This window comes from Panthera pardus, unplaced genomic scaffold (genome assembly GCF_024362965.1).
Source record: "Panthera pardus isolate Hobbes unplaced genomic scaffold, ASM2436296v1 HiC_scaffold_24, whole genome shotgun sequence".
Lineage (NCBI taxonomy): Eukaryota > Metazoa > Chordata > Mammalia > Carnivora > Felidae > Panthera > Panthera pardus.
This window is the reverse complement of record NW_026526810.1, coordinates 21,401,930-21,416,759: the sequence shown is the minus strand read 5'-3', so window position 1 is coordinate 21,416,759 and position 14,830 is coordinate 21,401,930. Positions and strand designations below refer to the sequence as shown.

The 14,830-nt window shown below is 42.1% G+C and overlaps 1 protein-coding gene across 3 annotated transcripts in view; it reads right to left on the bottom strand.

The window, feature by feature from the left end:
- UBE2Q2 (ubiquitin conjugating enzyme E2 Q2) overlaps nucleotides 1-8,260 on the bottom strand; it is a 65,716-nt gene extending 57,456 nt beyond the window's left edge. For 2 of the 3 annotated variants that reach the window (XM_019441343.2, XM_019441345.2), the window contains exon 1: nucleotides 7,843-8,257. In XM_019441343.2, the coding sequence (XP_019296888.1) occupies nucleotides 7,843-8,031 (189 nt within the window). In that variant the 5' untranslated portion in view covers nucleotides 8,032-8,257. Of the gene's footprint in view, nucleotides 1-7,842 lie in introns of all 3 variants that reach the window. The other variant, XM_019441344.2, reaches the window with a different exon arrangement.
- Nucleotides 8,261-14,830: the final 6,570 nt, after the last annotated feature.

The window sequence follows — 14,830 nt, the reverse complement described above, 5'->3', positions numbered from 1 at the left end:
CCCACAGAGTGAATGTAGAAAGAAATGACAGGCCAGACATCAAAGACATTTATCAGAAATGTAAAATTATGCCACTATTCTCACTAAAATGTTTTGGTGTAGAAAATGTAGCCATTTTTCATAATAATATTTTTATTAACATGTAATGGGTTTATTTCAATGAATATTTTAAATATTTGTTTTAATTTCTAATGATAAATGTTAACATATAACCTACAAAAACAAAGGCTCCTTGGGCCCTCAGTATACTTTTAAATAGTATAAAGGAATCTGGACTCCAAAAAGAATAGCTACCTTCTCCACACCTCCTCCCACTTGGCCCAGAATGTCTTCCTTGGAAAAAACATCCCTTCACCATTCTATATTAACTGATGTGGTTCCACTGGAGCTAGTTTTCCTAACTCCTTCCCATCCTCCTACCTCTTTCCCTTGACTCAAAACTTGGTCACAGGGCTCTAATGAGCCCATTCCACTCCCAGTGATTAGCGGTCAGGTGGGCTTAACCAGGCAAATCTAGGTCTTCTCTGGGACTAAAATTCTCTTTCTGGGAGATCTGGAGTCATAAGGACAATGCTGGCCAGCCTGGGGTAGCCAGCATTTATCTTACCAAAACAAAAAGGGTTTATATAAACCCTTTTCTAGAAGATCATAGATACTAGTATTTTCTGCCATGACTTGAGACTGCACACTTGCTAACATTTTTGCCAATCTGTTAAATAAAAGGTTCTACCTGGAAAGGGAAAAAAGTTCCTATACAATATAATTTGTTAGAGCTCCAGAAACCAGTTCATCAGTAAGAATGGAAAGCCATCACTTCTAGGAAAGTCTCAAAGGATAATGTCCTCCATGCACAAGATTTAGCTCTAGCTATTTATGTCCAAAACATTACTTAAAATAGAAAAAAAAAACAAAACAATAGAAATCACCTATACGTCCAATACCAGGAAACATGACAAACCCCATGTTACAGTCCTACAATAGAACACCACATGATAATGGAGGACATTATAGAGGAATAACTTATGACAGATCTACAATTCTGTCAAGTAAAAAAACAGATTACAAAACAATCTGACATTTAAGGGAGAGGAAGTCTATATAAGCATAGGAGAAAAAAGAAGACAAGATATATATCAAAAATTTGATAGTAGTGTCTTCTGAGTGGTAAAATTATAGGTGATTTTTTTTCCCCATTTGTGCTTATCTGGTTTCTCAATTTCTTACAATAATAATGTCTTGTTTTCTACATTATAAAACATCCACCACCACCACCACCTCTGGAAACTAAGTGTGCACAAACTTTGCATCACGTTCAAGGTTTGTTCAGTGTAATATTTAAAAAACAATCTACTTCGGGGATGCCTGGGTAACTCAGCTGGTTAAGTGTCTGACTCCTGGTTTGGGCTTAGGTCATGATCTCATGGTTCCAGGGGTTTGAGCCTCAAGTCAGGCTCGGTGCTGACAGTACAGAGCCTCCTTGGGATTCTCTCCCTCGGGATTCTCTCCCTCTCTCTCCACCCCACACCCCTGCTCCTGCTTGTGTTTCTCTCTCTCTCAAAATAAACTTTAAAAAAAAAAAAAAAAAAGACAATCTACGTCGAACAGCATCCAAAATTTATGACCAATAGATTTAAATCTAAGCATACTCTCAATCTCTCAAATATATGAAGCATTTTAATTTTTACAACTAAACATTGTATATCTTGAAAAAGATAGTTTCTGTACTATTTCTCTTTAAAATAACCTACAATGTGCCAATTTTAAGCACTTGGATGGTGCTCAAAAATCTCAATATAAGTTTAAACAGTTTTCTTTACATTGTATGTTTCAGTGCTTATAACACAGCTCTTTTTCACCACAGTTATGAAAATTTTAGACCTAAATAAACAATTATCTAGGCATCTAATTACTCAGGACCCTTTTTTTCCTCCTATTCTATTAGTTGTATCAGGCTTGCAGGATGAAGTTGTCTGTGACCCACCACCATAAAGGTTATAAGGGAACAAATTTTCAAACAAGTTCATCACCACTACCATTATCACCATAAAATGTTACATTATCTTAATCTGAGGCAACACAACTCAAGGTTAATCAAACCAACCTCTTAGCCCATCATTGCTTATGAAAATTATGTCTAATTCAGAAATAACTTGTGTCTACTTTCTACGTAAATCCACTAAGAGATCAAAGTGTGGCTCAACATTAAGCACCCGCCAGCAAAACTGCCTTCCAGACTGCTCAGTTTCTGCTATCTTTCCAAATAATAGAACATAGAACATGGCCATCTCCAAGGACTTCATAACTTTTTGAAAACTGGTGCACAAAACTTTTTGCTGAAGTTTCAGAGGTATAACAGTTGTAATTCTTCCAGAGTCCAGTTATGGGACACACTACTTTCACATTCTGTTGTTCAGTAAATGTGGGGGGGTGGAGAACAAAACTGACAGAATTACCTTATAGGACCCTAATAAAAGTCTAACTGCTCTGACATTAAAAAAAATAAAAAGCTACCAAAAAAAAGAAATTACTCCCTGCTAATCATTTTATAAGTACACAACTAAGTAACATGATCAGAGCCCACAAAAGCAGAATGAAAAATCTGATACCTGGTGAAAGAAAAATACACACATACCCTGTAATCTGAAAAATACTTAAGTGTTCTGAGTAGCAAATTACAGCTAATCAAAACATCACTGTAAGTAAACTGAGGCAGAGAAAGTAAAGGTGCTGAAGAAGAGTCAAACCACCCAATGTGCAGAAACCACTAGACAGTTTCCTTGGTCCGGAGACTGCTTTGTCTTTCAGAATAATCTTTTAGAAGAGAACACAGAACACTGTTACAACAGCCTTGGAAAAGGGAACTCTGGTTCATCACTCTGGCTCTCCAGGAATGCTTTACTTTTGGCAGGGACTGTTTGTCACTTCAATTCCCCACCCCTCAACTAGCTGACATTTATCTAATACTATCCTTTTCCAGGTCTAAGGAAGTTTAACAAAAAATCAAGTTACTAAGGGTATATACAACATTCATAAAATGGAAACCTAAGTCTCCTCTTCATGCATCTGTTCTTTCAAGGGCGGGCATAAAAATGGGGATAAAGGAGGATAGATAGATAACAACTAGGAATTTGACTCTATACTATAAATTGGTCAGATGAATGGAAACAATGATTCCTCTGACCCGAAAGTACCACTAAGGTGTTCAACATGATAGTTCTGCTATTTCCAAACGACTCTCCAGGAGTTCAATTTGGAAAAGTAATCTGTCCCAGGAGGGCAGACCAAAGAAAAAGTCTTGGACTCTTTAACCAAGTTGTTCATGATTTCCTTTGTATAGCCTTGGTGGGGTGTAATCAGTGTAAAGACTAGAAACATGAAAAATTAAGAAATTAACAGCACTGATTTATTTCCCATGTAAATCTGTTAGAAAGCACTTTTCAAAATAAAATGTTATTCAGCCATCAATTTCATAACTGTAGAGGACATTATTCTTGATAAAAAGCTTTCCTATATAAGCTTTCAAGCAGGACAAAAAAGTATTATCTACTTTATAGAAAAATACAGTACAGGAAGTGATTTGCTTAAGGTCCCAGCTATTAAGTATAGACTAAACCTTTTTCTCTCACCTAAACTCCAAGCTCTAACATTTGTTATTTTAGTGTCTGGCTGTGGGGGCAGGGAAGGGAAGGGAATTTTTCACAATGATGAACAGAAATGTAATTAGCGAAACAAAAAAATGCGCTACCACACATTTTACCACTGGCAAATAGTCACTCATGCAGAAAGAGTAATGGTTTATGCTACCCAAACAATAAAAGTATGAAGTTTTATTTGTTTACCAGCTAATTTACATCCTGGGGGGGATTTTTCACTCTGAAACAGTGATTCCCTACCAAGAGTTACCAGATGCCAAGAAGTCCATAAAAGGAGTAGTGGAGTTGCCAAGTCACGTTAGATATCTCAAAAGGACTAAAAGAAAGCCATGTATTAGCTCCCAATAAGGCCACGCAGGTTATTAAGACAAGCTGCTTTGCTTTTAGGGGTGAGCATAACAACTGGATGTTAGCGCTAACTAGCTATTAGATGCTTGCATGACACTCCTTCATATCAGGAATTCACAGAAAACAGTAAGAAAGACTCCTTGAGATTGAAAATAGCATTCTTTCCCTTCATATTTAAGATTAGGACAGATTTATATAACAGGAAAAGATTTACTTCAATTCCCTTGGCTTATAGAGTAAAACATCTGTTTTGTTTTTTACTTCTTAAACCTGTATTTCATATGAAGTCAAATTACAGATTTCCTATCTAGTGACCTTTTAAATCTTAACAATTGTGGGTAGAGAGACAGAGAGAGAGAGAGAGAGAGAGAGCGCGCACAAAGAGGGCAGAAGGGAAGAGAATCCCAAGCAGGCTCCACACTCAAGCACAGAGCCCAACATGGGGCTTGATCCTAGGACCACAAGCTGAGCTGAAATCAACAGCAGGATGCTCAACTGACTGAGCCACTCAGGTGCCCCTAAATATTTAAATATTTCTTGATGTTACATCTGCACTTTTGACAAACTCTTTGCAGTTAACTTACACAGTAAAGATTTTTGTTCAAACAGAATATAGCTAAAATGGTGGCCTTATAGCCAATAGGACAGATATTTACTGAGCATTTACTGAGTGGAAGATAAAAAGCATAATTATAGACTATTCTTCCCTGCTATCATAAAAAAAAAAGACAATCATCTAAAACTATTATAAACAAAACATAAGAAAACAAGGGGCATCGGGGTGGCTCGGTTGGGCATCCGATTTTTGGCTCAGGTCATGATCTCACAATTCGTGGGTTCAAGTCCCATGTCAGGCTCTATGCTGATGAGCTCGGAGCCTGAAACCTGCTTCAGATTCTGTGTCTCCCTCTCTCTCAAATATAAACAAATATTTTAAAAACATGTAAAAAACAACAACAGAACCCAAACAGTAAATAGTAAGGTCTACAGAAGGGAGGAAGGGAAAATAAACACTAGCATAAACTGAATATAAACTCATAGAAGAGCCTTGATGGATGGTCAGACATGGAAAGACAGATTGGAGTGGGGTAAGGGGCACATTCCATCTGGGAAAAACTTATGCAGAAACCTGAAAGAAAAAGGGGGCACAGTATCTTTAGAAGATTATTCAGAAACTGGCATGCATGAGTGTAAGGAAACAACTGGTGAGGTACTACTCACTCAAATGTTAAAGAAACTACATAAGTATGTTTCTTGGTGAGCAATGGAAAAGACAGTCTGGTATACAGCAGAGCTCAATAAATATTTGGGAATAAGAGAAAATAAGAAGAAAAATTAAAGAATAGATCAAACTCGTTACTTTTTTTTAAGAGCTATAACCTTGTAGAGAATAGCAATTCACAAACACAGTAGATACGTGTGGCATTTGAAATCCAGTTCCATTTTTCTTTGCTCTTTCCCTCTAAAAAATGGCATGGACACTAGCAAGCCATTCAGATTTTATAAAAACACTTACCTATGCTTAAAGGGTCTTTATCTTTTAGAGATACTCACTGAAATATTTACAGATGAAGTGACAGGTCAAGAACCTGCTTCAGAATAATGTGAGGTGGGGTACAGATGAAATAAGATTGGCCAAAAATTTATCACTGTTGAGGCTGAGTACATGGAGGTTCTCCACACTATTCAACTTCTGTGTAAGTTTGATGTTTGTCCACAAAAAGTTAATACACATTCATACACACTGAGCTTCCATCATAATTATCTTTGGATAATATCTGTCATAATTTTGAGTAGTTTCTACTATGGTACCATTATACCAGTCCCTACCAAATCCTTTCACTGGGTGTCTCTCATTCACTCCTTGCTCCACTTCCTAATCCGGGTCTTCACTCAATACTTTGTGTGCAGCCTACTCCTATCAGCCTATTGTATGGTTCTCAATGTGGGCACTGCTGGCATTTGAAGAGGAATAATTCTTTGTTGTGGCAGACTGCCTGAACATTACAAGACACCTGGCATCCATGGACCCCTGGCACTAAATGCCAGCACAGCAGCACCACCACCCTACAAGCGATTGAGATAACCTAAACCATACATACACATTTCCTAATATCACACACTAATTAAACCTGTAGTGAACTACCCCTAGTGCTAGATGGGAAACACATTTTTCCAACTTACTACCTCAGTAATTTAGTAGCTCCCCACAGCCTACAAGTTCAGTACTCTATCATGCAAACCAGCCCTACCTTTTCCTGGTCATACCCCCAACTTCAACCAGAATAATCACCATGCAGGCCAGTCTCCGTCATGGTCACTACTACTTCCTATTTCCCATCCTTGGAAAATCTTCTCCTTTACCAGCCTCTATCCCCATAATTTGTCAACTCCTAAGCAAAGCACATTTTCTCAAGCTTTGGTGTTTTGGGATTGCATTTCCTCTGCTTAAAATGCACTTCACTCCAAGATTCAACTCACCTGTGGCAGCCCAACTCCACTGTCAGCCTGTCACCAAAGCCTTCTCTGAAGCACCACCCCACGACCAAACTCAAAATTAATTGCTCTTTGACTTTCAGAATGACACCACAGAACCTGGTAACACTTTGTTATGTGAAACTCCTCCCCTAAGATTTAGTTCTGAAAGCAGGGAATGCTTGGTCCAGTTTTGCAGAAACCAGTCAAAACCTAGAACAGAACACCTATATGTTCAATAGATGGCTTCTCTCTTCAGTACAGCACTTGTATTTTTCTTTCAAAAATACACCCTATTCCCCCAGATATTCTTTCTGAAAATTATTTTAAGGTCAATTATCATAACTTTAAGGCCTTTCCAAACTCTGGAGTACCGGGCACACTTTAGGCACCTGAGTAGCCAGGTGCCTAAAAGCACCAAAAGGACTTCACCAAAAGGAATCAAAGACACGAGACTTGAAGGAACATGAAACTACCACCTTGACTCCTGTTATAAGGACCATCCATATTCTGCAGTTTGTAACAATACCCTAAATCAATTTCACCACAGTTTAATCACACACGGTCACGAAAAACATTCAATATTTCAATTATCTTACCAAGTCCCGGGTTTCTAACAAGCTTGCAACTTGAAAGAGTAAGCTTTAAATCGTCTTTTTGGCTTTGGGCAACCTTTTGGCTGCAAATAACTCATTACTTACACACAGGAGGAGCTATGTAAGCAAACACGGATACCACCACCTGCCGAATCCAGGTACAAAGCACCTTTCAGAAACACGTACGCGCGGAGCCAGGCCAGCAGGAAGGGGATAATTCAAACAGTACCAGAGGCTGCATTCTAAACTTTTTTCCCCTCGAATGCATCAGTTTTCAATAGCAGTTTTTCCTTAACACAAACTTAAAAATAATTGGGTGAATAAGCAGGACCAGGAAAACCTGACTGAAGAGTAAGGCGTTAAAACTGGAGGGCCCTTCCCCGCCGGGGTTCAAATAGCCATAGCCGACCGGCCTCGCGTGGCCCCGGGAGCAGGCCGGCAGTGGGGAGCCATGGCGACCCGGCGAGGGAAAGGGCCGCCGCAATCTTCCAACCCGAAGCCCGGAGACGGGAACCTACGGGGACCAGCCCCAAACCCAGACCCGCGGAAAAAGCTGAGAAATGCGCCGCCCGCCTCCTCCCACCCAAGCCTGGAGCCTGCAAGGCTGGGCCTGGGCTGGGCCCCTTGCCGGGGGATAGGGGCGGATTCGCCCGGCCCGGGGACCCGGGAACCAAGTGGCCTCTACAGGACCGACTCCCCTTTGTCCGGGAACTCAGGGGACCCCTTTCCGCCTTCGCCTGGCTCCGAGGGGCTGAGCCCGGGCGCCTCACCGTGATGTTGCAATGGAGTGTGAGCGGCGGCGACGGCGAGTGTAGGCTGCCGGGCGGTGCCGCAGGCGGCAGCAGGAACTGGCAATGGAGCTCGTCCAGCTTCCAGCTGACGATGCGGAATCGCTCGTGGTTCTTATCGAAGATGGACGCCAGGAACTTCAGCTCTGCCTTGAGCCCTGACACGGACATCTTCCCCTCATCTCCGGCAGGAGGGGTGCGAAAGGGGAGCCGGGCCCGGGGCCGCCGTCACGGCCGCGACCGCCCCGCAGGGCCGGTCCGGGACCGCGCTCTTGCGGCTCCGCCTCTCCCCGCCGCCGAGGCCCGCGTGGGATGGCGGCTGAAAATGGCTAGGGACTCCGAGGCCTCGGCCAGCAACTGTGTAGCGAGCGGCCGGAGCGGCTGCTCTCTTTGTAACTGACTCTGCCGGCAGGGGACCGCGGCCCCGCGGCTTAAAAGGGCAACAGCGACACCGCCCCCGCTACCGACTGGGAAAGGGCTGCCCCCACCCCGCCCCCATCCCCTCCCCGCCCCGGCGCGCCCCGCGCGCCCCTGTTCCGGCGCGTGCACGCGGCCTGCGCGCGGGCCCGCCTGGCCGCCCCCTCCTCGCCGTGACCCAACCCTCTTCCTCCCCAGCCCATCTGCTTCGCTCCTCGTGCTCTAAGACGCGAGGCTTGGGGCCAGCTGGCTCCCAGGTCCCTGATTACCTGGAGGAGCAGGAGACCCCTGCGCGCCCCCGCTCCCAAGCCTGGGGCGGGCCACGTGCGCGGCCTATTGCGCCGGCCACGTTGGCGCTGCTGCGGACGCGCGCCAGCCCCTTGGGGGCGGCTCCTCCTCTAGGCTCTGAGCACGCCACCCACTCACCTGACCCAGGCCGGGCCCTAATGGGAGGCGGCGGGCGGCGGGTAGCTCTTTGGACGCAAATCGGCCCACTTACCTTCATCTTCGCTGCTCTAACCCCAGTCCTAGCCCCACTTCGCTACCCTGGGTTCCTGCCAGGGCCTTTTTTCTCTCTTCCTCTCCTGCCTTGAGTTTTTGTCCTGTTTCCCAAGTTTAGGGAAACCCTCCACCTCCCATTGAGGCAGGGCTGGCCTATTTTCAGTAAAGTCTTAGCTCAAATGTCATTTCTGAGAGGGCCTCCCTGACCGCCCAATCTAAAATAGCCACCCCTATGTCACATCATCCTATGTTATTTTTTTTTCCTCTCAGCACCTATCACCATCTGACATTTTTCTTGTTTGTTCATTGCCTCTGCCCAAGGCGAATGTCTTACTCAGGGTGGTATCCCCAGGATCTAGAACAAAACCTTTCGTAGACACCCAGTGTTACGGAATGAATGCTCCTATCTGGAATGCCCAGCACTTAATACAATCGGTGGCACATTCTAGATGGATGAAGGACTGTATGGCAGTCCAAAGGAATACAGTATAATTGGGCAGGCAATAGTATGTTTAGTAATACGTACTAGAAGCAGTATCCATCCCATAAGTGTGCAACCTATGTAGCTGGACAGGGCTGCTAGCTTAAAAGGAGCTTGTGCTTGGTTTAATGCTCTGCTGTAGCCCTTTTGAAGTCCTTAATAACTTTTCAACAAGGGGTTCTGCATTTTCCTTTTACACCTGTCTTGACTGGAGGTATCTAACTTTCTCTGCTGTCTGAATGTTTCCTGCTTTGTGATCTACAAGTGGTTCCTGGTCTACTGGTCCCTTAGATGACATAATACAGAACAACACAGGGAGATATTAGGTCCACTGAATGAGGAATATTTTTAAAGTTTTTCTTTTCATTTACTTCTGAAATATTGTATCATATTATAGTGCTTCTTAATTTTCAGGGAGTCACAGACCCTCCAGAGAATTTAATAAGTTATCCATTTTCCTGGGAAAAGATCTCTGCATATAAAGTGTTGTATCTATGGGGATTCATGGTCCTGACACTAGAGATACCATTATGAATTGGGACCAAGAGGAGAAGGGGTTCCAGTCCTGAGGTGTGAGGCAGAAATAAGTAGAATACTGTATTGGCACTAGTGCTGGGTTAAACACTGGAGTGGTTTGCTGCTTGCTTTTTCCTTCAGTGCCCAGTACTCTTGGGACCCTAATGGGCATGGTAGTCATGAACAAGGATTTCAGACAAAGGGGAACAACCTGTTCAGAACCTAATGACTCTGAGAAATAAAATGCTCTAAACAAGTTATTTAATCTATCTAAGCTTTATTTTGTTATCTCTAAATTGTTATGAGTAAATAGCTTTATACATGAAAATGCTTTTACTAGTTATATTTCAGATATAAACCTATAAATATCAACTTCACAAGCATTTTTTGAACATCTGCTCTGTGCCAAGCCATAAAGGGCTAGACAGAATAGAATCTGAATTCAGGATGCTTAAAGTCTAGCTTTGGAAACAAAACACTGTTTCCAGATGCTTTAGGCTGCAGATAACAGAAAACTGTGACTTACAATTGCTTGGACAATAAGGAAATGTATTACTTCACATAATGGGAAGTTCAGAGTCAGGGCAGGCTCCAGGATTCGTGATTAGATCTTCAATGATATGAATAGACCAGATTCTCTCCATCTTCTTTTTTTTTTTTTTTTTTTATTATTTATTTTTGGGACAGAGAGAGAGACAGAGCATGAACGGAGGAGGGGCAGAGAGAGAGGGAGACACAGAATCGGAAACAGGCTCCAGGCTATCAGCCCAGAGCCTGACGCGGGGCTCGAACTCACGGACCGCGAGATCGTGACCTGGCTGAAGTCGGACGCTTAACCGACTGCGCCACCCAGGCGCCCCTCTCTCCATCTTCTTTGTCAGGATGAGAGAAAGGAGGCTGTAGAGCAGTTCTTGTGGGTTGCACCTAGACATGACAATATCCAGAGACAGAAAAGACTGTTTCTTCCATGTCTCCTTCTAAGACATGGGGACCTTTGCAAGATTCTGCCCAGCTGTCTTCCCTTCTGTGTAATTGGCAAGAAATGTGTCACATGCCCATCCCTAAACCAATCACAGGTAAATGGATAGGACCATTATCAATCAGTGGACTTCCAATCATCTGGGATGGAATGGATGTTGAGACAACCACAATGTTTACTAGACTCACAAATAAAGATAACATCAGACCACAACTGATAAGTTCAAACTACTGAACTAGCACCCAACAAGGAAATTATTTCCAGAAATTACTTGATAAAATATGATCATGTTCAGAGAATATCCAAGAGCCCAGTTGATTATACAGTATAATCCAAGAAGATAAATTTGAGATGTTATCTGACACCTGATTTCAGGATCCCTGAAATACCATGCTAGGGACTACACTTTCATTTGGTGAGAGTCATCACTGTTAAGATTAACCTGACATTAATGTGTACAAAATAGATTTCAGTGGGTTTAAAACTGTGAAGTAGCCATGAAGAAGAAGCAGGAAACCCAGATTCTAGATCTGACCTGCCATTAACTCAATAGGGTAAGTCACATTCAGCTCTGAGTTTCTTCAGCTCAAATAATAGTCTTTCAGACTGGTCCAAATCAATAGAGAGAAACAATGAAGTAGGAGATGTAACAGTGGGAGTAGAAAGGACTACACTGATTCTAGGGATAATTCTGAGATAGAACTGCTAGATGTTAGAGTTGATACAGAGAGAAAGAGAGAGAGAGGTGTCTTATTTAAAGTAACATTGACATTTCTAGAGAAGGTGGTTGGGAGGGAGTGATGTTATTGATACAGCCAGAAAAAAGATGAATTTGAGGTGATAATGGGACCTCAGATAGAGAATTTGTATTATAGGCCTTGAGTTTATAAGGGAAGTCAGCTCAAGACACATAATTGTAGATCAGCCACACAAAATGATAGTAGAAGCCATGAGAGTGGGTATGATCATTGAGTCACAGGGGAGAGAAGACAACTTAGGCCATTGAAGGGACCCTGAGTCATTGAAGAAGTCAATGTGTGTCAGATTATCTGTGGAAAGGACCAAAAAGACAAGGACCAAGAAAAATCCAAGGGCTTTAGGGATTAGGAGGTCTATGGTGTTTTAGAGAAACATTACAATAGAATGGACATGGGATAGAAGCAAAGACACTGTATGTAGACTATGACTTTGAAAGGTTTCAGAGTAATGAGAAAGATGAACGGTCATTTGCAGTAGCAAAGCAAAGGGAAACTTTGTTTTGTTTTTATTATAATATAGACAGAGGTAGATTTATTGTGAATCTTAACCTTCAGGGCCCCTCACACTTGCACAAATCCCTTCTAAATACAGCTGACCCTTGAACACCACAGGTTTGAATTCACAGTTCCATTTACATGCAGATTTTTTTTTCTGATAAATACAGTCTAGTATTATAAATGTATTTTCTCTCCCTTATGATTTTCTTGGCAACATTTTCTTTTTTCTGTCCTTATTGTAAGAATACAATATATAATACATATAAATACAAATTATGTGTTAATTGACTTTATGTTATTGGTAAGGCTTTTGGTCAATAGTAGGCTATTAGTAGTTACATTTTGGGAAGTCAAAAGCTGCATGCAAACTTTTGATTGTGCAGTGGATCAGGACCTCTAACTCCTAAATTGTTCAAGCGTCAGTTGTAAATATTGACTTTTGTTCCCAAGTTGGTATCTGTAATTTTGTGTTCTTTTTCTTGAAGGGGCTCCCAAGATTGAATAAGCTTCAGGCCCTACAAAACCTGGATCTGCCCCTAAAAAGAGAGTCATTTATAGGCAATGAAAACTGAAGATACCAGAGGGGAGATAGGGCACAGAACTAGGTCCTAGAAGAGGAGGAAAAGGACAGGATAAGGAGTTACTCATGGAAAGGAATCCCTTCCAACTCCAAGGAGGGTGAGGGTGAGGGTGGGGGAAAGAATGGGAGGAAGACAAAGAAATGTTGAGTTGGAATGGAGGGTTGCTGAGAAACCTCAAACTGAATGACCTTGATTTCAACAAGGCAAGGTGGAAGATGGGCAAGACAAAGACAGAAACCTGAGGACAAGGGAGTACTGACAAAAATTGGTTGAGAACTCTGACCCTGGAATTCTACCTGGACATGCATGATGGACCATGAGAATAAGATGGGGTCAGAGTGGAACTCCCCAGAAAGTTCAGTACAAAAGAAGGAGTGGGAAAAATCACAACTTGTATTAAAGAATTTTGAATTTCAAGGATGTGAATGGGGAATAATTCTCAGCAATGGCATATTTCGTGCTATTCTGTCCCAACATATCCTCTAGGGCTGCTCTCAAATGACATTTCTTTGTTTCAAGCCTTCTCTAGTCCCCTAAATTAAATTTAATCTCACTTTTTCTCCAATTTCCTAGTACCTGGTCTATGCCAGCACTTACTATTTGGGTTTCACCTTGTGTATGACTAGCTGGTTTCATCTTTGCTGGATTATAAACTTGTCTAATCATCTTTTCATATCTGCAACACAGTACAATCCATAGAAAATTTCCAAAAAGTGATCACTGAGTAGACACAACCTACTAGAAGTGAAAGCCATGTAATGTCTTCAGTTAGAGACTGCAAGTAAGTGAGAGAAGGGATCTAGTTTCACTGAAATCTCAGAGAAGCTGTGAAGACCTCTCCCTGTCTGAAGTGCGCACACATCAGCATGTAGCCACATATGCCCAGACAACCACGGAGCTCCCCACGAGGCACAGGAAATGGGGCCCATCCCTGCTGAAATGAACAGTGACTCATTCTGCTGCAGCCAACTTAGAAATTGTTCTAAGCTAAAATTTTCACAGGTTTGGACCCTGGCTTATATTAAAACTACCTCTGATTTTAACTTAAATACCAACACCCATCATTTCCCTCTTGCCTGTATTGTAAGGGGCTTTCAGACAAAGGTGCAAAAACGTTGAGATTGTATGAATTTTAAATATATATATGTGTATGAATATTATTCTGGGGAGAAGGTCTAAAGTAGCACTGTCCAACAGACCTTTCCTCGATGGAAATGTTCTATACTTGTGCTATCCAACACAGTACCCACTAGCAATGTGTGGCCACTGAGCACTTGAAAAGTGGTTAATAACCGAGGAACTGGATTTTAATTAATTGTAATTAATTTAAATTTAAATAGCCCTATGTGGTTAATGGCTACCATATTGGACAGCACAGTGCAAAATAACTATAATAATACCTATAGTTCAGTATAGCTCTTTTAAAGGCATGTCATTCTGGGGCACCTGGGTGGCTCGGGCACCTGGGTGGCTCAGCCACCTGATCACGGCTCAGGTCACAATCTCACAGTTTGTGGGTTTAAGCTCCATGTTGGGTTCTGTGCTGACAGCTCAGAGCCTAGAGCCTGCTTCAGATTCTGTGTCTTCCTCTCTCTCTGCCCCTCCCCTACTTGTGCTCTATCTTTGCCTGTCTCTCAAAAGTAAATAAGAAATGTGAAAAAAATTAATTAATTAGAAGAAAAAACATGTCATCCTTACTCCTTGAGAACAGTGACCATTTGTTACTAAGTATTATATCATCAGTGCCTATACAGACTTACTGCCTAATGTTAATGTTTGTTGAATGAATAACTGAAAGACCAAATTTCATATTTTTTCTGAACTTGGTTTTTACATTTCTTTTTTTTGAAGAATTTTTAAAAATGCTTATTAATCTAGAGAGAAAGAGACAGAGCGTGAGTAGGGGAGGGGCAGAGAGAGAGAGGGAGACACAGAATCTGAAGCAGGCTCCAGGTTCTGAGCTGTCAGCACAGAGCCTGATGTGGGGCTTGAACCCACGAGCTGCAAGATCATGACCTGAGCTGAAGTCGGGTGCTTAACCAACTGAGCCACCCAGGTGCCCCAGATTTTACATTTCTAAAATAAAAATGATGTACACTTGGATTTATACAAGCTCAAAACAAGTATCTAGTAAGCAAATATCCACTCATTTAACAAATATCTATTGAGCACCTACCATGCACCGAGTAACTAGGACACTATCAATATACCCCCAAATAACTGAATTTCAGAAAAGGAA